Genomic DNA, 24,291 nt, shown 5'->3' with positions numbered 1-24,291 from the left:
TCTCTTTAGAGTTCAGAATTTGGACGGAACTAGTCAGCATAAATGGAACTCAGCTTTATGTGGGAATACACTGTTGTCTCACCAGGAATGTGATTCACCCCTTCTTGCACATATTTGTGTTCCCTAAAGGGGCAAGATGGTAAGGAGGATGGCATAATGGCAGGGGTAGGGAGGGGGAGTGGAGAAGGATGTATGGGTCAGTGCAAACTCACAATGACACTTGATAAACTTCTGTGATTGTGCAGGGCCTATTGTTGATGGCAACTCAGGGATGTCATTTCATGAAAGGAGACCTCCTTGTCATTTTGTTTAAATGGCCTTTTTTTTTTTTTATTTGATGTGGAATCTCGCTCTGTTGCCCAGGCTGAAGTGCAGTGGTGCGATCTTGGCTCACTGCAACCTCTGCCTCCTAGGTTCAAGCCTCCTGCGTAGCTGGGATTATAGGTGCCTGCCACCACCCCCAGCTATTTTTTTTTTTTTTGTATTTTTGATAGAGATGGGGTTTCACCATCTTGGCCAGGCTGGTCTTGAACTCCTGACCTCGTGATTCACCCGCCTCACCCTCCCAAAGTGTTAGGATTACAGGAGTGAGCCACTGTGCCCAGCCTTAAATGGCTTTTTGAAAACAATTTGCACCTATACCATACTAACCACAATTGGCACACAAAAACAAATACATTGCGAATTTGCCTCTTTATTGATAACATAAGTTCAGAGGAGATAAGGGTAGCCTGAGTGGCATGGGCAGCCCAGGTGTCAGTGGCACCAGAAAAACCCATCTCCAAACTAGCTCCTGAAGAAGGATGGCATTCTAGGGCTCGTCCAAGATGATGTAGACACAGTTGTCTGGGTCAGCAAGTAGTTCATTGGCGAGCATTAATTCCCTCTGATATCGCCTACATCTGGCCCTTTTATTCTTAAACCAAACCTACAATCAGAGGGAAAAGGGGATTGGTTCAGTATATTGAACAGTTAATGTCATAATAGAAAAACACAGTATGCAGCTTTATATGCTATTGTGATTTTAGACTGCATCAGGAAAAGTTATTTCCTCATTGCTAAAATACCTTAGGAAAGTTAACAACACAGCCCCTGGCCCTTCAGCTCACCCTTAGTGAGCACCAGCTTTGTGCCAAGTCCTGGAATAAGCTTATTACTTTGTATCTCTCTTCTCCATTTTATTATTTATTTATTTATTTATTGAGACAAGGTCTTGCTGTTTTGCCTGGGCTGGGGTCCAGTGGTGCAGTCATAGCTCACTGTGACATTGAACCCCTGGGCTCAAGAGATCCTCCCACCTCATCCTCCCAAGTAGCTGGTACTAGAGGTACATGACACTATGCCCAGCTGTTTTAATTTTTCTGTAGAGATAGGGTCTCGCTATGTTGCCCAGGCTGGTCTTGAGCTCCTGGCCTCAAGCGATCTTCCCACTTTGGTCTCCCAAAGTGTTGGGAATACAAGCGTGAGCCACTGCGCCCAGCCCCAGTTTTAATACTCTTTAATGGTTACTTCCAGGTATTGGATGCAGTTCTGGCTTATGAGTTGTTCCAGGTCCTTGCTGTTAATTCAATGCCTGGCAACAGGGTAACAAAAGGTGTGCATCTGACAAGTGACCATCAGCTATCCAGCTGCCGCCTGCTCCCTCCTCACTAGGGAGAGTTTCACCTTGTTCGTGGGAGAAGTTCGGCATGGTAAAAAGTGGGCCTAATTTCAAATCGTTTTCAGGGGACTGTTTAAAAAATCCATCTTGGTATGTAGTAAATAATAGGAAAGAGCACACTGGAATTTTAGACAGGTTTCCTTCCAGGATGTCTAAGGGATCATTTGTCCTCTGGCAAGAGAGGCCTGGACACTGTCTTGATAATTTTAGCCTGTAGCATTAAGGAAAGTTGAAACCAACTCGACCCAAATTAACTGAAACGCTCAAAAATCTTTACCCACCCAACAGTTTAGGGGAAAGAGGCATACCATTGTCACCAATGCCAAATCTTCGTTCTCCAACCTGCTGCACCCTCCAAACCTTCCTGGGCTCAGGACAAGGTCAGCTCACTCTGTTTTAGCTACAGCTCCAGGATCCTGGACTGGAGGTGCTGTAGCCCAGTGTGGCAGGGCACCCTAGGCCCTGCTACTCAACCAGGAGATCTGAATCCCACCCCTTAATCCTAAGGCAAAAAGGCGGAACCAGCATTTTAGGAAGATGGTTAACATCAATGTGGGGGAAAGGTCACAAATATGGCTCCTCCCTAAATATCTGCCAACAATTAAAAAGCAAACAGACAAAGAGAACCTGTCAGTTACATGTCACTATCCTCTCAGCGTCCTCGTTAATGGAGTTTATATTGTATTTATTACTTTCAAAAGTTCTCAAACTGCAAGTTGTTTTTTGTTGTTGTTGTTTTTTTTTTTTTTTTTGAGACGGAGTCTCTCTCTGTTGCCCAGGCTGGAGTGCAGTGGCCGGATCTCAGCTCACTGCAAGCTCCGCCTCCCGGGTTTACGCCATTCTCCTGCCTCAGCCTCCCAAGTAGCTGGGACTACAGGCGCCCGCCACCTCGCCCGGCTAGTTTTCTGTATTTTTTTAAGTAGAGACGGGGTTTCACCGTGTTAGCCAGGATGTTCTCGATCTCCTGACCTCGTGATCCGCCCGTCTCGGCCTCCCAAAGTGCTAGGATTACAGGCTTGAGCCACCGCGCCCAGCCTTCAAACTGCAAATTTTAAGTGGCACAAAGGGCCTTCTTTCTCTGCCTGACATGTCTTTTTCACTTTCCCATTTAAGGATTTGCAGTCTTTCTGCTGCATGAGGCCAGTCTCTAAAAGTCTAAAAGAGCTCATTTTGGGAGGTTTCAAGTGTACCACTGGTCAAATCTATAAACATAACCCAAGTGTACAGTGGGTTAACTGGTATGTTCTGATATTAGGTCTACATTCCCAATACTGGTTTCATAAACCAGTTGCATTATATCTTGCAAAAGCTATGGGGACACTATGTATTACTTTCTTGGGGGAAATTTATGCTGTATAGTTTGGAGATACTTGAGAACATTCTGTCTCTTCCCTTATTTGCATCTTGTGGCTCATATTCTTTTCAGAGAACTATGGAGAGAACATTATGTAAACCCAGGGAGGGGAAAAACAACTCACCAAAACCTTGTTTTTCTTTTCCTCTGAGTTTGCCCTACCAGCCCAAGAACAGAGGTCCCAACCTCTTTTCAACTTCTCCAACCCGAACCAGGTGTGACTGTGAGCCCACCCTTTGCCATTAGGATGTCAGCACTCAGTGACCTGCTTTGTTAGGCTGCTTTTTTGAACAACCAACCACCAGATCTGCAGTGCATTTCCCTCACTACACTCACACATGAACTCTGCATAAAAGCTAATAATAAGGTCATCCTGATTTTTGTTTTCTTTTTTTTGAAAAGATCACTTTGATACTATGTATGGTTTTCTTTAGTCTTAAGTGGTCATCATTTGAATCCTATGACCTACAAATTAGTTAACACTGCTTAAAGGAATGAAAAGTACTTGAAATTAACATGGGTGTGAATCTACTCTAAAATGAGGGCCACCTCTCCAAACAAATTCCAGAAAACCCACGCCTTCAAAAAAGTACCACCAAAAAGAAATATAAATCCTTGGATGGATAGAAATTCCTCAAGAGAATAGTCACTTACACATTTAGTAGTTTGATAATGTTGAATTTGTATGGTATGTGCAAAGCCTATTTTGCCCGTATTTTTCTCTAACCTTTTCACCCTTCTTGGTCAATTGAAATGAGTTCAATATTACTCAATTACTCATTTTGTTTCATTCTTTAGACAATTTTCCAAAGCATAGAAACCTTACAAACCTTCCTCAATTCCAAAATAATGTGACTATTTTAGCAATATTTTCAGGTTGACACATCAAAGTATTTTAGAAAATTAAAACTTAGCACTGCCACTGTCTATACTGCTTTACCAATAACTTAAAAACAAAAGGAGGAGGACCAGGGGCTTGGACATTTAAGCTATCTTCCCATCAGTCTCAGCTTAACTAAATACACATTATTTAGTCATGTAACGCGTTCTATGGGTGAATTAGTCCCTCATCCCAATATTTATAAATTCACTCATTTAGCTAAGTGTTTATGCCTGGCTTTAAATAATTTAGTACACTCGAACCCTCTTACAACCCTGCTCCTCCCTGCATTAACTTGAATACTTCTAAGGTAAGACTGAGCCCCACCATGACTCTACACAGAAATTGCTCCTAAAAGATACCAGTGTTAGAAGGAGTCGAATTTTATTTATTGGATACATACATATATGTATATATGTATTTTATATATATGTATATATATGTATATATAAAATACATATATGTGTTTCTTATGTATGTATTTGTTTAATTTTGTACACAGATTAGGAGAAGCAGTTTTTTGTTTTGTTTTTCCTTTAGTCAAATCATGTTCCCTAATGGGAATAGGAAAGAGGAAAGAACCATAAGCTGGAGCTTACTCCCTTTTCTACCGACAAAGAACCCAAACTTCAAAACTTATTTGCCAACATAAAAAAGACAATAATAAAAACAACAACTTTAGAATGTTCAGGACAAAGCCTTCAATGCCCTGAAGCAGGTTTTAGAATGGCTGCCCTCTCAAATTGCTTTTTCAAGTGTACTGACCCGCACTTTGTCTTCAGTCACACCTAAGTTTTCGGCAAGTTCCCTTCTGTGGAGAGAAAATCACACATGGTTAGTATTCAAGGTTGTGGATGGAACGAAATATATAGTATGTACTATATACTTCATGCTTGTTTACAATTTATAATCTCCCCTCACACCTCCCCCAAGCATACTTTTCTCTAATTCCCAGGTCCATGGTTGCTTTAGAAATGGTTTACCCTCATCACAAAATTTAAGGTGATGTTAACAACTCAGTAATCAAGAGAAATTTTTTTTTGTTCTTTTTAAAATTGAGACAAGGTCTCACTCTGTCTCCTAGGCTGGAGTTCTGTGGCGTGATTTCAGCTCACTGCAACCTCCGCCTCCAGGGTTCAAGCGATTCTCGTGCCTCAGCCTCTCGAGTAGCTGCGATTACAGGCACATACCACCATGCCCAGTTGATTTTTGTATTTTTAGTAGAGATGGGGTTTGTCATGTTGACCAGGCTGGTCTCGAACTCGTGACCTCAGGTGATCTGCCTGTCTCAGCCTCCCAAAGTGCTGGGATTTGGGGCATGAACCACGGCACCCCGCCAAGATGAATAATTTTAATGCATTATTATTATTATTATTATTATTATTATTTGAGACAGGGTCTCACTGTCATCTAGGCTGGAGTGCAGTGGCAGGATCACTGTTCACTACAGCCTCCATGTCCTGGGCTCGAACGATCCTCCTGCCTCAGTCTTCCAAGTATCTGGGAGTACAGGCACGCATCACCACACCCACCCGGCTAATTTTTAAAGTTTTATTTAGAGACGGGGTTTCACCATGTTGCCCAGGCTGTTCTTGAACTCCTGGATTCAAGCAATCTTCCCACCTCGGCCTCCCAAAAGTGCTGGGATTACAGGCCTGAGCCACCGTGCCTGGCCCTAATGCACTATTTTAACAAATAACAATTAATGCAAAAATCTGTGATGAGGGCCAGGCGCGGTGGCTCAGGCCTGTAATCCCAGCAGTTTGGGAGGCCGAGGTGGGCAGACTGCTTGGGCCCAGAAGTTTGAGACCAGCCTGGGCAACATGGTGAAACTTTATCTCTACACAAAAAAATACAAAAATTAGCCAGGTGTGGTGGCCTGTGCCTGCAGTCCCAGCTACTCAGGAGGCTGACACGGGAGGATGACTTGAACCCAGGAAGCGAAGGCTGCAGAGAGCTGAAATGGCACCGCTGCACTCCAACCTGGGCCACAGAGAGAGACTGTCTCAAAACAAAACAAAACAAAACAAAAACAGAAAAAAAAACAACCAAACAAACAACAAAAAAACTATGATGAACAAATTATCAAAATTTTAAATAAAGGAAGGATCTAGCACTGTAGTTGCATGACAGTACCTCATTCTCCTTACCCCAATTTCAACAAAATTTTATTTATAAAAACAGACCAGAGTTGGGTATGGTGGCTCACTCCTGTAATCCCAGCAACTTAGGAGGCTGAGGTGGGAGGATTGCTTGAGGCCAGGAGTTCAGCTTGGGTGACAGATCCCCCACTCAAAAACAACAACAACAACAACAACAACAAAAACAGGCCATCATCACGGGCAATAAAAGAAAAAATAGATAAACTGGACTATATCAAATTTAAAACTTCTGTATATCAAAAGGTACAATGAACAGAGTAAAAAGACAACTCATAGAATGGAAGGAAATATTTGCAAATCACATCTGATAAGGGGTTAATATCCAGAATATATAAAGAGCTCCTATAACCCAATAACCAAAAAAAGAAAAAAAAGAAAGAAAAAAAGAAAAAGCCACTCAGATTTTAAAATGGGTAAAGGACTTAAAGACACATTTCTCCAAAGAAGGTATACAAATGGCCACTAAGCACATGAAAGGATGCACAACATCACCAATCATTAGGGAAATGCAAATCAAAACTATAATGAAGTATCACCTCACACCCATTAGGATGGCTATGTAAAAAACCCCAGAAAATAACAAGTGTTGGTGAGGATGTGGAGAAACTGGAACCCCCATGTACTGTTGGCGTGTATGCACCTATAGCTATAAAATTGAATATTATTTAGCCTTAAAAAGGAAAGAAATTGTAATATATGCTGCAATATGGATGAACCTTGAAGACCTTATGCTAAGTGAAATAAGTCAGTGACAAAAATGCAAATACTGTATGATTCTACTTACATGAGGTACTTAGAGTAGTCAAAATCATAGAGACATAAAATAAACAGTAGAATGGTGGTTGCCAGGGGTTGGGGAAAGGGGGAAAAGGGGGGTTGCTTAACTGGTATAGAGATTTAGCTTGGCAACATGAGAAGAATTCTAGAGCTCTATTGCACAACAGTGTGAACATACTTAACACAACTGAACTCTATACTTAAAAAGTGGTTTAGACGGTAAATTTCACGTCTGTGTATTTTACCACATCTTTAAAAAAGGGAGGCACGAACTAGTTTCCAGGTTTCATTCACATAAACCTTGCAATAAAATATTTACTTTGATGCCCAGGAGGTGAACATCCCCCTCCACACCAGCACAAAGGCAGGCAAGGACCCCCAGTGGCTTTTTCCTCATGACTGGGTGGGGCAAGGGAGAGAAAAAGATGCCTCGAAACGAACTTGGATCTCGCGGCTCCTGGAGCAGGACACTTACCTTGTGGGCACATCAGGGTATTGAGTGCGTTGGAAAACACTTTCCAGCTCCTGTACCTGGAACGGCGTGAACTTCTTGCGCCGAATTCGTGGCTGCATGTTCTCGGGCTGCGGATCCTCCATGGCCGCCTGGGCCGGCTCCTCCAGGGGCTGCTGCAGCTGCCTAGGCCCCTGGTTTCCACTGCCGACCTCGTGGATCATGCCGCCATAGCGGTTCATGCAATTCTCGTGGTTCACGCCGCCCTCAGGGTTCATATTACCCATGAGGCCTGGAGCTCCTTGGCCAACATGGCTTTCTACCCTTGATGCTGCCCCCAGCTCAGGTGTGGGGCTTATTTTTATCTGGTATACATTCAGGCACAAGAACTTGGTGTCATGGACGAGCGAACGTGCCATGGCTGGAGTGCTGCGCCCCTTACACAAACCCCGTGGCGTCTGCAGCTGGAGCGGGGGGTCAGAGGGTGGAGCTAGTTCCTGTTCTCATGCTTGGTATTGGTTACAGTTGCAATCAGGGGGACTTGCTTATGCGCACAAGCAAGAGAGGGAATGGAGAGGAGTGGGGGGATGGGAAGGTGGGGGTGCGGGTGGGGGTGGGGAGTGGGGGGTTGCAGGTGGTAGTGGGAGGTGTGAGTGTGGGTGTGGGGTGTGGGTGGGGGAGAGGGGTGCGGGTGGGGTAGAGGGGTGCAAGTGGGGGGTGGGGGTGTGCACAGTGAGGGTGGGGGTTGCAAGTGGGGTTGGGGTGTGGTTGGGGGTGGGAAGCTGGGTGGGGGTGCACAATGAGGGTGGGGGTTGCAGGTGGGGATGGGGTATGGGTGAAGGGTGGGGGGTGCACAGTGAGGGTGGGGGTTGCGGGTGGGGGTACGTGGTGGGGGTGGGGGTTGTGGGTGGAAATGGGGGTGTGGGTGGAGGGTGGGGGCTGTGGGTGGGGGGTGTGTGATGGGGGTAGGGGTTGTGGGTGGGGTGAGGAGTGTGGTATGGGTCGTGGGTGGGGGTGGCGGTTGAGGGTGGAATGGGGTGGCCAAAACATAGGAGCAGTGTGGAGAAGGGCCAACAGGAGGCATATATGTATGCAACATGGGGCCCCAGCTTGCAGCTTCGCTGACTACACCCTACTCGGGCCTAGTTATTACCCCGAGGAAAGCTGATTTGGGGGCTCAAGGGGGAGGTGAGATCTCACAGTGATCATAGGACTGCTTGAGCAAGTTTGGAGAATATCTCATGGCCTGACCCTCCATATTTGGCAGCCTACACGGGGCACGGGCTAGTAATTAAGCTGAAACGATTGGCTAGGGGGCTGCTTGTTCAGAGTTCCAGCAAAGGCACTGAAAGCAGAGCTGCCATGCTCTCTTCAGTGCTGGGATTGGGATCTTGGAGATAGGCATGCAGAGCATTCTGGGTGGTAAGATGTGCTCTGTAAGAAATCCGATGCACCCTTTGAGAAAGTCAACACAGAATCAACACGAGGCTGAATCTGTTAGTCTGAGACTGAATATCTTTGGCTGTGCAAGAGAAACCTGTACTCATGGCAAAATGGAGTGCTATTAGGACAAGCAATAAATAAATAAATAAATACATAAAAATCGGGGATGGTATAGGAAGAATCCTAGTAAGGGCATACCTGCCAAAAATCTCCACTCTTGGGATGGAGATTTGGGATCTATGGATGTGCAGCTTACTGGATGTGGGGCCCCTTCTGCTCTGCAGAGCCTCATAACTACACAGCCTCCCTACTACTGCCCCTGTGTTTTGGCCACCCCACCCCAATAAGCCCAATCACGAAGAAAAACCCTGAAGAGCCTGGTGCAGTGGCTCCTGCACTAGTCCCAGCTATTCAGGAGGCTGAGATGGGAGGATCACTTGAACCCAGGAGTTTGAGGCTGCGGTAAGCTAGAATCATGTGGCGGCACTCCAGCCTGGGCAACAGATAGAGGCCCCTTTTCTCTAAAATAAATAATAAAATAAGAAATAAAATGAAAATGAAAGAAAAAAATGCTAGAGAGTCTGTCACGAGGAAGGGCATGGAGACGTTTTCTGAGGGTGAACAACTCATGAATCCTTAATTTTTCTAGAGATTGTGTGTGTGCTGTTAAGTGATGGTATATACTTTATTTTGTTTTTTAAAAATATTTAAAAATTTTTTATTATTTTTAAATGTTCTTTTAAAAACTTTCTGTATCTATTTACAAATATCGGTTATTTGAGGGTTTTTTGGCAGCATATATAAAGATTCAGACCCGTTGAGTCTGTAGCCTACCGAGAGAGAGAGCTCTGGTCTTCATGGTGATTCTGAGCATGGAAGGGCCCTTGCACTTGGCAGCATGCAGGGAACCAGTATGGCAGGACTAAGCCACTCGCCCCATTAATTGACTGCCATCCACTGGGCTAAGTGAGATCCTTGCATTCTATCCCTAGTGAAAAAGAGAGAGGAAGAAGAAGAAAAATAGATAATAAGAAAATTGAAAAAGAAATGAAGAAATGTACATTGTAGGGAGCAGGAAAGGACTACCAGTAATGGGAGGCATCAGCTAGGAGCACAGATCCGAAGCATGACTCACTGTGTGTCCTGGGACACTGGATGAATCTATCTGGTTCTTAGCTTCTTCACCTATAAAATGGAGTTAACAACAGTGTCTCGATCATAGGGTTTTCATGAGAGTTCAATGAGGCAAAGCATACGTGTAACTGAACACAGCTCTGACTGCTCGCCACTTGCAAAGTCCAATGAACAAGAATGACGTCTGGTAAAAGAAAGTGGCTTTATTCCAGAGCTAGCTGAGGGGAAGTAGTACAGGCTGCCTTAAGGAAGCCACTACAGCCTTTGGGGCAGAAGGCAGGAGCTTTGAAAGGGGGCTTGGCATGAACAACATGCAGGGGAGAGGGCGATGGAGTGCGGAGTCTATGTGACTTGCTTCAGATGTCTTATCTATCAGGTGGTCTGGCTGGCACCGTCATGGGCAGAGCTAGGTTGTAAATTGAGGCAATCTCAATTTGCCTCCTGGTAGGAGAGAGTTCTGGAGGTTCCTGGTTTGCTTTAAGGTTCAGTCTCTGTAACTTCTAAGTAAACACGTAGTTAGATAAGCTTGCTGTGTAGGGAGTGTCTGGTGGAGAGAAGGTAAAGGTTATAATTGCATTCCCAAAGAGCTAAGTAGGAGGTGTGAGGAAAGGAAAAAGGAAAAAATAATTCATTTGAGTCTTTAAAAAAGAGGTACTTGGTTACCTATAGACTGTTTATTCTTTTTCTTCAACTCCAAATAGTCAATTTATCAGGAAATCCTGTTGACCCCACCTCAGAAACACATTCCGAAACCTTTAATTTTTTTCTCTGACATGCCTAAGATAATCGCTATCGTCTTAAACCGGGGTAATGCATTAATGTCCTGTCTCCCTGCTTTCACCTTTTTTCTCCTATAAACATTCTCCACCCAGCAGTCAGAGTGATCTGATGATGAAAATGTGAATTACACCATCGTGCCCCTGCTTATATCACTTTCATAAGGCTTGTTCTTGGGTTGGGTCCAGAGTAGGTACTTAATACATGGTAATGTTTATTACATTATCTGGTATCTAAGAATAAAATATATTAGGCCAAGAAAGAAAATCGATCTGCTGAGTGAAAGACACAGTCTTCTGGCACATTTCCTGGCCCAGGGCTCATACATGCAGCAGCCAACATAGGCTTACTGACGGAAGCACATATAGGTACATAGAAACGCAGTACATGTATTGTTTTCACAAGAAGATGCTCTATCTTCATTACATGCTCCCGGAGGATAACAATCACTCTCTTTCTTTTCCTTGTGAATAAAAAAATATGAAAGTGAGTCAAGTAGGAAATGTGAGGCTACATGGTCTGGTCATTTGTGAAATTGTATAATTAAGCACCTCAATTAATCCTCAAAACACCTCTATGATTTAGGGATGACTGTTATCTCCATTTAAAAAATTATTAAACCAAGGCAAAATGAGAATAAACTGCTCACCAGATTAGCCAGCTAGCAGGTGGTGAGTGAAGCCATGATTCAGATACCCAGTCTGGTTCTAGGGTCGCTGCTCACATAAATCTGTTACATCAGGCCGTGATTTGTGGCTATTTTTGCTTAGGACGAGGGTTCCGTTGGGTACCTAAGGTTTTCAAGAGTGAATCAAAAATTAAAAACTAAATTATATTTAAAATAAAACATTTAAGTAAACACTAGCTTTTCTGGTGCCCACATAGGGCAACAACACTCACCTAAGGTGCCTATGAGTGACTGAAGGTGAGAAAACACTGGGGTACACTGTGGAAATCTGAGATGTGGAAGAACATCGAGCTGTCACAGATGTCCCAGCTAGTCTACTGTACCCCATGATTAAAACTCTTACATGTCTCTCATGCAGCATTTGATCCAAGGCTGAAAATTGATCATGAACTGATTAGGCAAGAGAAGGAGAGGGGTGCAGACTCCAACAAAAGTCAGATGGAGGAGGCAACATTTTGGTTGAAGTCAGAGAGCGGCTGTGAGATTGCCATCCCTTGACATCTTTTTGAAAGTGAATTGTTTAATCACCTTTTTTTTTTTTTAGCTGATTTCTTAGCCATCTTGCAGAAATATGAGGCAGCGGCACTTATCCATTAGATACAGTAGGTAAGGTACCTAAGCCCCATGACAGACACCCTTAGCGGCCCATGAAAATGGTTTAATTTCTTTCATAAAATGGTGCTGAAGATAATGATAGTTGCAAAGGGAAAAATAGGATAGACCAGTATCATAGTACGATACCAAGCATAGGGCCTATTATTGGAAGCTATTTCCAATGCTCAGGATATTAACATCTTCTGGAGCGTCTGCAAAACACATCTTGAAGGGAGAACCATAAAGTCCTCATTTTGGCCTGCCTCTTTTATTTAACAATAAAGTTTTATTTATTTCTGAGCACAAGATTACGATTTTATTTCTAGAAAATGGGAGAAAATGTAGAAGGAGGAGGAGGCAGGGAAAAGGTGGAAACTTGCCAGGCCCACAGCAGGAGCCCAACACAGGGGTCACTTAAGCTTGTGTAGAGTACCTGTAACCAGAAGCCCGGAGGTGGAGCACAGCAGAGGATGCAATGTGCCACTGTCGCGGCCAGAGCCCATGCAGTGTAAACATTAACATTCTTGGATGCACTAAGCACTAGGCTGCGGTCTACACTTGCACTCTGAGGTGGTGGAGTCATTGCTAAAATTATGGAGTACTTGGACTTTTCTCAAGAGGCGTTGCACTTCTTGTCCCTACCGGGGATTACCGCAGGTCGCAGCCCAGAGCCTGCGGAGGCGCACCGTTTCATCGACAGCAGGGACTGAACCTTCAGCCCAGGAGAAGCCAAGATGGCACCGATATCGCACCCGGGGAATCGAGGACCGGGAAGAACTTAATGGTTAGTGCCTGGATGGTGACAGGTGCTCCAGTGTACTCGGGCAAACTACCTTTTCCTGCAACAGCTGATTATCTTTGTGCAGCTTTCAGTTTGCTGCCCCTAACCTCCTCCAGCCCGCAAACCCAGGCCTCCAGTGTTCTGATCTTTCTCTTTGCCTTTCCGCCTTTCCAGATGCGATTCCTTCCGTGATCTCAGTGACTGTATCAGGCGAAAACGAGAAGGGCAAAATACCGTCCAAATGTAAACAAGGAGCAGCCACACCAGCAGCAGCAGAATGCCGCGGTAGTTCGGCAGGCCCTGGCCCCATGGACAAAGAGAAACTCGACAGTGGCAGTGGCCACGAACTCAGAAAGCCTGAGGACACTCAGCAGCTCCTCTGGCTCATCACTTTCACATTGGTGCAACTACACGAGCTGAAGAACATTTTCCAACTCGTTCCATACCCGGACGTGTTAGGTAAGTGGCATGCTCAGGCGGCACCCACTTTTCACGGAGCAGGGGCTGGGCTCAGGGCTTATTCTCTTTCCCCAGGCCCCTTCCAAACCTTTCTGAGCCAAAGGCTACCTAGGGGTTTCAAGGCTGCTGGGGCCTGTTTGCCCTTGGACTTCAGGGTGGAGGCAATGCCTCCTGGACATCAAGGTAAATATTTTCAAGCAACATTTAAATGAATCAAGTGGGGAAACTTTGGCTTGATAACTAGGTTTGTATAAGTAGAATTTGATTGGAACCAGAACCATGATCAGGGTGAGGAGAGTAAGGCATGGTCGTGCAAGTGGATGGGCAAATTCTGCTTTTATTTAAATATTTGATAATTTGCTCATAATATTTTTGATTTTTCAGAGTAGTGCAAAAAGTGTTATTTTTCTGGAATCCTGAACTTTTTTGTGTCCCCTTACATTCAGTATGGGGGAAAATCATTCCTAAAGACAGCCTTAATCTGGATATTACAAAATAGTGTACTTGGGGAGAGGTGTTGGGGGATAAGTATTTAAAAGCAAGCTTGAAATGAACAACATAAATTTTGTTTCATCCACAACTCTAAATACTGAACATTTGTGGTTTTCTCCTTCCAGAAAGGAACTTGTAAGATGAATGAGCATGACTGAAACCAGTGTGCAGGTCACTATACCTGAAAAAACTTATTTGGCAGGGCAGCCATTCTAAAACCTGCTTCAAGATGTAGATACCATTGCCCCAGATATTCTGAAGTTTGTGTGATTTTGTTGCCTTTTCCAGGTTTGGGAAATAAGTTCATACTTTGAGTTTTTGTGAATAGAAAATGGGATAAGTAAACCTCAGCTTATGGAAATTTCCCATTATCAGAGTTGACATGATTTCAAAAAAGACCAAAGAAAATAGAACCAGACTACTTTTCTAGTTTATATATTAATACAATTAAATATATATGTGAATAGTATCAGTATGAAGTATATACAATATGTTATATTGTATATAAATATAAACAATATGCAGTGTATGTATTTGCATATATGTGTGTGTGTATATATATATACACACACACGTGTATATATGTTAGAGAGGACATCTATGTGAAGATTATCTATAAGATGGGAATAAAAGCATTGTCTATGCCATAGAATTGAGAGGAATAAATGACAATATATGTAAATACCTAGCACAATACCTAGTCACAGAGTAAGACCTCAGAAATATTTATTACTATTACTCTGTAATATATCCTCTCACTACAGTATAACTCATGGCATATGTGGCACAACAGAAGAAGCCTGGTTAGAAGTCATACATTTGGTTCTTTTGGAGATACACACTGAAATATTTACTGGTGAAATGATGTGATGTCTAGATGTGCATCACAAAAATCCAGGGGGAGATCCCAGTGTGTTTGAGAATTGGTTAGGGTATTCATGAAACAAGGTTTTCTATGAATAATTGTTGAAACTGGGTAATGGGTACAAATAGGGTTCATCTTTACCATTCTCTCTGCTTTTATATATGTCTGACAGTTTGTATAATAGAAAAATTGTAATAATCAGAGTTGTAAATTCAAATGTTGACAAGGCCAGACAGGTAACATAAAAGAAAGAAGCAAGCAGAGTAGGGACTGTGGCAAACTGGGAAAGAATATGTGTCTTCCAAAGGGGCAGCCAGTATTCAGCTCCAGCTTAGTGTTGCTGGCTGGCAATGTTGGGCCAGGACTGCCAGATTTTTCAGTTTTTCAAGATTAGCCCCAAATTAAAATGTTGATATGAAACCTTCAGTTCTTTAAATGTTGGTAACTAACTGAAATATGTTTTATTGAAAAGTATGGGGGCCATCTAAATCAGGTCTGCAGAACAGACTCAGGCTGGAGCTGCTAGTTTGTAAACTCTGCCTAAGAAGCCAATTTTAAGCAATTTTCATTCTCTGGAGCAGTAGAATATAATTGACAGCATTTCTAAAGCCGACAATCCAAGAATGCCATTGTGCTGTCCTGCTGTTCCTTATTATAAGTCCCGTGCCCATACATGCTTTGCTCTCTGCCTTCCATCCCTGCCTGAAGTTTCTCTAACTTTATCTTTTATTCTCTTTATTTGGTTCTGATCTTAAGGTTCAGGGCACTGATGACTAAGACTTCACAAGTGTCCGAGAGAGGAGACCTCACAGTAATGAATCAGGCACCAGCTCACCTGATCTTTCTCTCTGGTACATTTTGCAGCTCTTCTTAACAATATGCAGGTCCTTTGGACAGTTTTCAGAAATATTATGCCTCAAGGGGCAAGGTACCAGGCTGGAAGGGCAGGACACCCTTGAGAAGAAAAAGGGAATTTTATAAAACTAGTATCTATTTGTGATCAAGTAAAACTTCCTGAAGTTCAGCAGTTCTTTCAATCTCCGTTTTGTTCTTTTTCTTCTCTTATATTGAAGTAAAATTTAAAATTTAATACTTTTATTTTTTAAAAGCATGTATGGCATCATTTCAGTCTTATTAAATTCTCTCTGCATCCATTCACCCATCCTTCTTTGTTTTTGTGTGTGGAGTGGTCTCTGTGAGAGGGTTCATTAATGTCAATCCTGATCCTTTCTTCCTCATGAGATTTCAGTAGATTTGTTTTTTTTTTTTTTGCTTTGGACTTCTATGAATTGATTGAATTTTTATGCCAATTATTTTAAAAGTATTACATAGAAGAACAAATGGACAGAAACATTTAAATGCAATCAAATCTTGTTGATGTTGAAGTATAGGAAATAATCTTGCATTGTCAGGTAAACTGCAGGACACTCGTATTTGAGTTTCAAATAAACAACAAATATTTTTGTATAGAGTATGTCCCAAATATTGCATGAGACACAGTTATCCAAAAATATTTGTTGTTTATCAGTGGTTTGACTCAGCGCTCCGTATTTTTATTGCAACTCTCATATAAACATATTGTCATTTTCGTAGGAAATGCTTTGAATACTTTGTCCTTTTTTCCCCATCCATTCATCCCGTTTATATTTTTCTTTCCACTTAGGAGAGATTAAGGAAAACATTAGGTACTTTGATTTGAGCCATCTCTATAATTATACAGATGCATATATTATATACACTCATATATATGTATTATCTATATACAGATATATATGACAGTGTGCTCTATATAATACCTGATATAAACACACATGAAACACAGACTGAACTGACTGTATTGTTGAAACAGCTGCTCAGTGAAATATGTCTTGTGGCCGGTGGTCCTTCTGAAACTGACCCGACAGTTCTATAGACCAGTGGTCCCCAGCCTTATTGGCACCAGGGACTGGTTTCGTGGAAGACAATTTTTCCATGGACTTGGTGGGCGGGGCAATGGTTTCGAGATGAAACTGTTCCACCTCATATGGTCAGGCATTAGTTAGATTCTCATAAGGAGCGTGCAACCTAGATCCCTCACATGTGCGGTTTACAGTAGGGTTCGCACTCCTATGACAATAAAATGCCACCACTGATCCGACAGGAGGCAGAGCTCAGGCAGTAATGTTTGTTCGCCTGCTATTCACCACCTGCTGCTCAGCCCATTTACTAACAGGCCACAGACCAGTACTGCTCTGTGGCCCAGGGGTTGGGGAGCCCTGCCATGGACTGTTCTTTTGATAAAAATAGAAATGAACCCTTCTGGTCTTCAAGTTTGAACCTTACATTTGTTTTATCTGAGTTCCTTCCTCAGGAAGCAATCTTCAGGCCTTTCAAAAAAAAAAAAAAAAAAAAAGGGATCAAAGAACTGAAACTCACCAGATCACCACATCCAGACAGTGAAATGCTAGACCCCTCTTTCATCTTGATTGCTTCCTTGCCCCTCCCTAGTTCCTGTTTTCTTACACATTGTTAAATTTCTTCCCTGCTATTAAACCCCTAGTTTTAGTTGGTCTGGGGGATGGATTTGAGACTGAGCTTCCAACTCAGCTGCAGCATCTGATTATAGCCTTCTTCCTTGGCAGTACTCACTGTCTCAGTGATTGGCTTTCTGTGCAGTGAGCAGCAGAACTGACTGTAGCCTTGGTGTTTTGGTAAGACTTCCCTTGGGTCATTTCGGAATGAGGCAGAGAAAGGACAAGGTCTCCTGTTTAGCTTAGACTTGAATGTCATGTGGAACTGAACGGAGGCAGGGACCCAGTTGCCCTACTGGCTTTTTTATTTATCCCCTTATCCCACAGCAGCAGTGAGGTATCTGGGAGGCCTTGGGCTCTGGAGGAAATGTCAAAGTTGGTGGAAGAGCCCCGAGCCCAGCAAATCTGCGCACTCCCTGCAGGACAGCTGCTTTCACTTTCAATCTTGCCCATGGCCTAGGGACTGGAATGGCCTTAGCCATCAGCCAGATGGCCTCCGCCAAGGCTCTTGAAACCAGTCCTACTGCTCACACTAGTGGTCTTGCTTTCCAGGGTGGCCCTCTGCCCCACATGGCATCCCATTAGTTTCTGCCTTCTGGTCTGCCAATTATAGCAGCTACCCACACCCCTATGGGTGTGACAAGCTGTGGCCTAGCCTTCTCAACAAAGAGAGGGAGGAGAAGTGAGTGAGCTCACCTGCCTGCAGAGTCCCTGACATCTTCTGACTATTCACATTTCCTCTCTGCCTGCCTTGCGTTTTCACCCGTTCAATCCAGCTAGCTGATGGATCCCTTATATATCCTACCTACCCCCTTACATTCTTACTCTTCATCACGTCCCTTCACAAGGTGCCCTGGTCTCCTTCCTCTACCTTTCACCTCCTGCTGGAGCACACATGGCCAAACACCTCATACTCACTGGAATTTCCTTGTCTTATGTTATCATTAGAGAGAAATATATGTAATATATATGTTATATATTATATATGTTAATATATTATGTAATAAAAATGTATATTTTTTAGTGATGAGGTCTCGCTACCTTGCCCAAGCTGGTCTGGAACTCCTGGCCTCAAGCGATCTTCTCACCTCAGCCTCCCAAGCATCTGGGATTAGAGAGCATGTTTTTATTCCCCACTACACTGAGCTCCTGGAAGGAAGGACCTCTGTTTTTTTCATCCCAGAATTCTAGTGCTGACAGAGATTCTCTTATTGACCAAATTCTACTCAGATTCCCTTGAGCTCTTTTTCAACTAGGCCTGGATTTTTGGATTTCTGAGTTTGTCTCTGCATTGTCCAGTTTCAGCAAGGAAATTGCTAAGTCCTGCTAAGTCTATTTAGTCATTCCCCGTATCCAACCACTCTCAATATCTTATCTGGTTCCTCATCCTCCATCATGTCCCAGGTGATGTTTGATCACCCTGGGCTGCCTTCAGTAAAAATTCTGTTAGGTTGGTTTAGCCCAAATCTTCCATTATGCCTGATGTTTCCTCTTAGTAAATTTCTGTCCATTGACTCCCACCTTGTTCCTTGGCTCTAAATTCCCACTTGCTTACACTATTTTAGCTGATCTCAATCTATCTCCCCCATTGTAAGATGCCATTGCAGTGGTTCCTATACTTATCTTGATATTTCCCCCTTGAACACAGTCTTTCTCACCATCTTTAACACGTGCCGTTTAAAAAAAAAAGTTGAACAGTAATGATGCTGTGACTTTTATAGGATCAGATTCATCATTGGACTCCTGGACCTATCACTGCGGACCTCAAACGTGCACCTTTTAAGCCCTTTCCTTCACTCCTGACTGATGGATTTGGGATCCACTGCTAAGTCAGACTTTTGAACCATTGTTCCAGGCAAACTTCTGTTAAAGCTGGTAAGGACTGATTTGATTCTTAAGATTCTGAGTATACTCTCTGAAGCAGGTTAGAGTACCAGGCTTCTTTTGAAAGGTGTCTCCTAGGCTGGACGTTCTCCTTCCTGGATCTCTGTCTTGAGTGGGGATTACTCTGGCTCCCTGGGCTGGAAGTTTTTCTTTCTGGCTTTCTATTTTGAGTGGGAATTATTCATTGATTCTTTGGGCTGGAATTTTTTTTTTTTTTTTTTTTTTTTGAGACAGGGTCTTCCTCTGTTGGCCAGGCTGGAGCGCAGTGGTGTGATCATGGCTCACTGCAGCCTTAACCTCCCAGGCTTACGCAATCCTCCCACCTCAGCACCCCTGAGTAGCTAGGAGTACAGGCACACGCCACCATGCCTGGCTAATTTTAATTTTTTTTTTTTTTTGTAGAGACAGGGTCTCACTATGTTGCCCAAGCTGGAAATTTTTTTCCTTATTATTTTGTGAGGTCTCTCTGTTCTATTTGATCCTGTTTTTCCCATGGGAACTTCTGAGTCAACTGAAACACCATTCTTGAATTCCTACTGACTATATGCTTCACCTACACTGTCCAACTCCTTCTTGTTGACGTGATTTTGCTGAGGATAATTTGGAACTTCACTGGTCTTTTTGGGAAACTTATGATCTCCCCAAACTGGTGTCTCTAAGACTTCTCTCTTCCCATTGGTTTCTCTCCTCCTTCCTCCTCTTACTGTAACCAAATGCAAGCTCAGCTGCTCATTGCTTGCAAAATTGAATAACAAGGACGAGGGTGGTAAAAAGAAAGTGACTTTTATTCCAGAGCTTAGCAGTGGGGAAACAACAGGCTCCTGCCTTAAGGGAACTGCTTTAACTTTCAGGGCAGAAAGCAAGGGCTTAAAAAGGGAAAGTTGGTGTGAATGGCATGGAGGAGGGGCGAGGAGTTGCGGGGTCTACGTAACTCACTTGGATGACTTATATTGAGTGATGCCATGTAATGGTCTGGTCTGCACCATCATGGATGCAATTGGATTGTGAATTAATTGTCTTGAGACAATCTCCTGGTGGGGAATTCCAGAGAGTGCCTGTTTTGTTTTGAGATTTGGTCCCTGACACTTCTAAGCAAACATATATTTAGATAAGCTTTCAGTCTAGGTGTTACTGGTGGAGGGTGTCCAGGTTCTTGGCGTTTTGAACAAAGAATTGGACAAAATGCACAAAGAAAAGCAAGGAAGGAGTGAAGCAACAAAAGCAGAGATTTACTGAAATCAAAAGTACACTCCACAGGGTGGCAGCAGGCCTGAGCAGTGGCTCAAGGGCCCAGATACAGAATCTTCCTGGGTCCAAATACCCACTAGAGGTTTCCCATTGGCCAGTTGGTGCTCACCTCATGTAAATAAAGTGGTGGCCTGCAATCAGTCTGAATGGTTGTGGAAAGCAACCAATCAGAGGCTGAAGTGAACTTACAAAGGTCACATTCCTATGCAAACATCTGGTGGTTGCAGAAAGCAACCAATCAGAGGCTAAAGTGAAGTCACAAAGTTGTACTTCTATGCAAACGAAGACCTGTCTGGCAATCAATCAGATTGAGCTGAACTAAAGTTATAAAGTTACACTCCTATACAAAATTCTGATTGGTTGCCAAAATCAACCAATCAGAGGTACTTTCAATTTCCCATCTGCCATGAAGGAAGGGTGGGGGTTTGCAAAGGCAGTAGCCTTTGGTCCTTTTGTTACTTAGGTGTGGAAAGTTAGGGTTTTCCTTTCAATTTAGTTCTAGGAAGTCAGCGTGAAACAGCTTTAGGTTTCCTGCCTCCAGCCCCTATTCTCCTGCTTCACAGGGAGTGCCTGTTGGAAAGAAGGTAAAGTTTATAATTGTATTCCTAAAGAGCAAAGTAAGAGGTGAGGGAAAAAGAAAAAAAGGTAAAAATAATTCTTTTAAAGAAAATGAGGTACTTGGTTACGACTCCCCACTGTCAAATTCTATTCCATTTTCATGGCATTTGGGCATTGTTTTTATTCTGGCTACTTACTGCTGAAAGTGGGAGGAGTTATAGGGTATCAGAATGGAACTGATCCATTGGAGTTGGAAATATTCACAAATACTGGGGTTCACAGACAATGTTTGTTGGAGCATTATGGTGCGAGGCCAGGAAAGTCTCTTGGGAAAACCTGTCTTGCATTTCCATACAGAAGGTGCAACAGCAGTAAAATCCACAGCAAAGAAATATGCCTATCCCTGCAACCAGGGCCAAAGTTATAAGGAGCTTTAGACGCCAGAACGGTTCTGACCTGAACCAGGATGCTAACTATTGAGCTAGCTATAATGTGGGGTCAGATATAGTTTTGATTTGATGGTTCATGTTTTGCAGAGCTAACAAGACATTTTCTGAATTATCTGGGATAATATGTAGCATTCAGTCTTAATTACTTATCATGCCCCGTCCCCACTGTCAATTGTATCCAGAGTTCCTGTGGGGATATGATGACAGGTGGACTCAATACACAAATGGAAGGTTTTTTTTTTTTTTTTTTTTTTTTAGTTTATGTTTTCCACATCTTTTGGTTAAGACATACAGGAGGCCGGGCGCGGTGGCTCAAGCCTGTAATCCCAGCACTTTGGGAGGCCGAGACGGGCGGATCACGAGGTCAGGAGATCGAGACCATCCTGGCAAACACGGTGAAACCCCGTCTCTACTAAAAAAATACAAAAAAACTAGCCGGGCGAGGTGGCGGGTGCCTGTAGTCCCAGCTACTAGGGAGGCTGAGGCAGGAGAATGGCGTAAACCCGGGAGGCGGAGCTTGCAGTGAGCTGAGATCCGGCCACTGCACTCCAGCCTGGGCGACAGAGCCAGACTCCATCTCAAAAAAAAAAAAAAAAAAAAAAAAAAAAGACATACAGGAGGGGTCAATATGTATGTAACCTGAGAAGGTGCCACTGCACTCCAGCCCTGGGGACAGAGTGAGACTGTCTCTGAAATAATAATAATAATAATAATAATAATAATAATAATAATAAAAAAATCCAAGCTAAGAATAAATGTACAAGTAAAGATGCAGGTAAAAATGAATTGTCTGATATCCATTACCTCACATGTGTCAAGCACAGTAGTAAAACAATGAACTCATGCATTTAACATTTTAAGTTTTTGCTTTTGTGATGCCAAACATGGACATGCTGTAAAAATAGTTAATAGGGAAATAACTTCAAATGATGGCTAGCCTTGTTTAATGTTATGTTTGCCTAAAATAAGAATCTAGATCTTTTCTAAGTAAGATAAACCACTTAAACACTAATTACTGAACCTAAGTTTTAAGTTTATATGCTTTTGGGGTTTTATTTTATTTTATTTTTTTAGATGGAGTCTCCCTCTGTCGACCAGGCTGGAGTGCAGTGGCGCGATCTCAGCTCACTGCAACCTCCACCTCACGGTTTCAAGTGATTCTCCTGCCTCAGCCTCCCGAGTAGCTGGGACTACAGGTGCGTGCCCCATGCCTGGCTACTTTTTTGTATTTTTAGTAGAGATAGGGTTTCACTGTGTTAGCCAGGATGGTCTCAATCTCCTGATCTCATGATCCGCCCACCTTAGCCTCTCAAAGTGTTGGGATTACAGGATTGAGCCACCATGCCTGGCCTGGTGTTTTATTTTTATATGATATAGTGAAGCTAAATACATCTGATTCTGTTGATAAACATGAAAAATTATACAATAAGGAAGTATATTCCTCTAGAAATTGTGTGTTCATAAATTTGCTAATCTGCTACAGAACACTAGTATATGACAGTGCTATGGACTCAATGTTTGTGTCCCCCCCCCAAATTCATATGTTGAAATCCTGACCCCTAATGTGATTGTATTAGAAGGTGGGGCCTTTGGTAGGTTATTAGGTCACGAGGGTAGAGTCTTCACAAATGGGATTAGTGCCCTTAAGCATTCTCTGCCTGTTTCTATTCTGTAAATACATGTAAAGCCCTGATAAATTTCCCCAAATGTCATTGTTACAAACCTATTTGTATCTTCACTACCGAGCATATCCTGGGAAAATTTTTTATTTGAAATCACACGGTTAAGAGTTCAGAATTGGTTAGAAGAGTAGGGAATGCCTTATGCTAATATATCTACGATGACATATTTGTGTTCCTGTAGTGTTAAGGATAGGAAGGCAATGGATATTCAACAGCAGCAACAATAATAACAACAATTAATCTAAAGAAATTTAAAAGAAAATATGACTAAATATTTACCCACTTTTGGCATTTGAGTTTTGCTTTCAATTATTTAAACTGGATTTCCTGAAGTATTTAATTTGAAATGTGAATATCTGTTCTCTTCAAGTGATACCTTTTTCCTTTACTGATTTTAATGTGTTTTCTGTAGCTGTAATAAGCCATAACCAGGTGTCTGACAGCTTTTCTGAGTCCAGAAGCACAGAATGCTCTGTGAAAGACCATGATCTGTTCTCTCCCCATCAACACCTTTTTATTTGTTCTGTACCCCATTTATTTTGTCTAGAAGCAAACACACAGACCTTAGGCCTATTAAAGTTGTGTTTTGGCTTAGTTTCGGTACACATATCCTTTAAATACAGCAGTTCTTAAAAATTATTTTAGGCAATTAGAAAGGGTAAAGAGTTCTTGGTGGAATTTTCCATTGATAAAAAGTGACCCCCAAACCATTTCTTTTCTAACAGAAAGCGGCCTGAAACGTCAAGCTGCAAGCATAGCTATGCAAGCTAGCTTTCATATTGAATACCAGCAGCTGTACCTGGAAGCCAGGCACATTCAATATGGCGATTCTCGCTCCCTTTTCTTTGTGACCACGTGTGTGGGTGTCATGGCACCAGCGGGGTAAAGTCACATGTGCAGGTGTCATGGCAACAGTCAGATAGAAGCCACAATTGCATAATAAAATATTAGGGTTGGAGGGCCAGTCTTTTCATGGGCTGTGTAAATGGAACACCTGGTCAAACCAATCCCCTGGGCCCTATGTAAATCAATCACCGCCTCCTCAAGCCTCCGTACAAAATTGATCACGTTTTGCCCCAAACCCGGAAACCCTCTCTCGGGCGACCTGCTTTCTCAGCATGAGGAAGCTTATTCTGTCTCTCTTCCTTTTTGTCTGTTAAACTTTTTGCTCCTTAACCCACTCCATGTGTGTGTCCATGTCGTTAATCATCAGCGTGAGACAGCTAACCACAGGTATTTCCCTAGACGAAGCCGTTTCACTTTGAATGGTTTGGCACTATTGTCAAATATCATACTTGTTATAAGTCTATGCAGATTTTCTATTTATTCTTGAGTCAGTTTTGGTAGCTTGTATGTTTGTAGGAATTTTTTTCAATACATTAGGGCATCTAATTTGTTGAAATACAATGTTCATAGTATTTTCTTATAATCCTTTTTATTTCT

The 24,291-nt window shown here is 42.8% G+C and overlaps 1 protein-coding gene across 8 annotated transcripts in view; it reads right to left on the bottom strand.

The window, feature by feature from the left end:
• Window positions 1-674: 674 nt before the first annotated feature.
• The window catches only part of RHOXF1 (Rhox homeobox family member 1), a 127,340-nt gene continuing 103,723 nt past the window's right edge, over window positions 675-24,291 (bottom strand). The window contains exons 3-8 of one of the 8 annotated variants that reach the window (XM_073013427.1): window positions 16,840-16,883; window positions 15,353-15,471; window positions 9,562-11,429; window positions 7,309-7,748; window positions 4,660-4,705; window positions 675-928 (exon numbers count right to left, since the gene is read on the bottom strand). In XM_073013427.1, the coding sequence (XP_072869528.1) occupies window positions 812-928; window positions 4,660-4,705; window positions 7,309-7,703 (558 nt within the window). In that variant the 5' untranslated portion in view covers window positions 7,704-7,748; window positions 9,562-11,429; window positions 15,353-15,471; window positions 16,840-16,883 and the 3' untranslated portion in view covers window positions 675-811. The remainder of the gene's footprint in view (window positions 929-4,659; window positions 4,706-7,308; window positions 7,749-9,561; window positions 11,430-15,352; window positions 15,472-16,839; window positions 16,884-24,291) is intronic. The other 7 variants (XM_073013431.1, XM_073013426.1, XM_073013428.1 and 4 more) reach the window with 7 other exon arrangements.

The sequence above is a fragment of the Chlorocebus sabaeus genome, chromosome X, assembly GCF_047675955.1.
Source record: "Chlorocebus sabaeus isolate Y175 chromosome X, mChlSab1.0.hap1, whole genome shotgun sequence".
In the NCBI taxonomy this organism is placed as follows: Eukaryota; Metazoa; Chordata; class Mammalia; order Primates; family Cercopithecidae; genus Chlorocebus; species Chlorocebus sabaeus.
The sequence above is the reverse complement of the archived record's forward strand: the minus strand, read 5'-3'. Positions and strand labels throughout refer to the sequence as shown.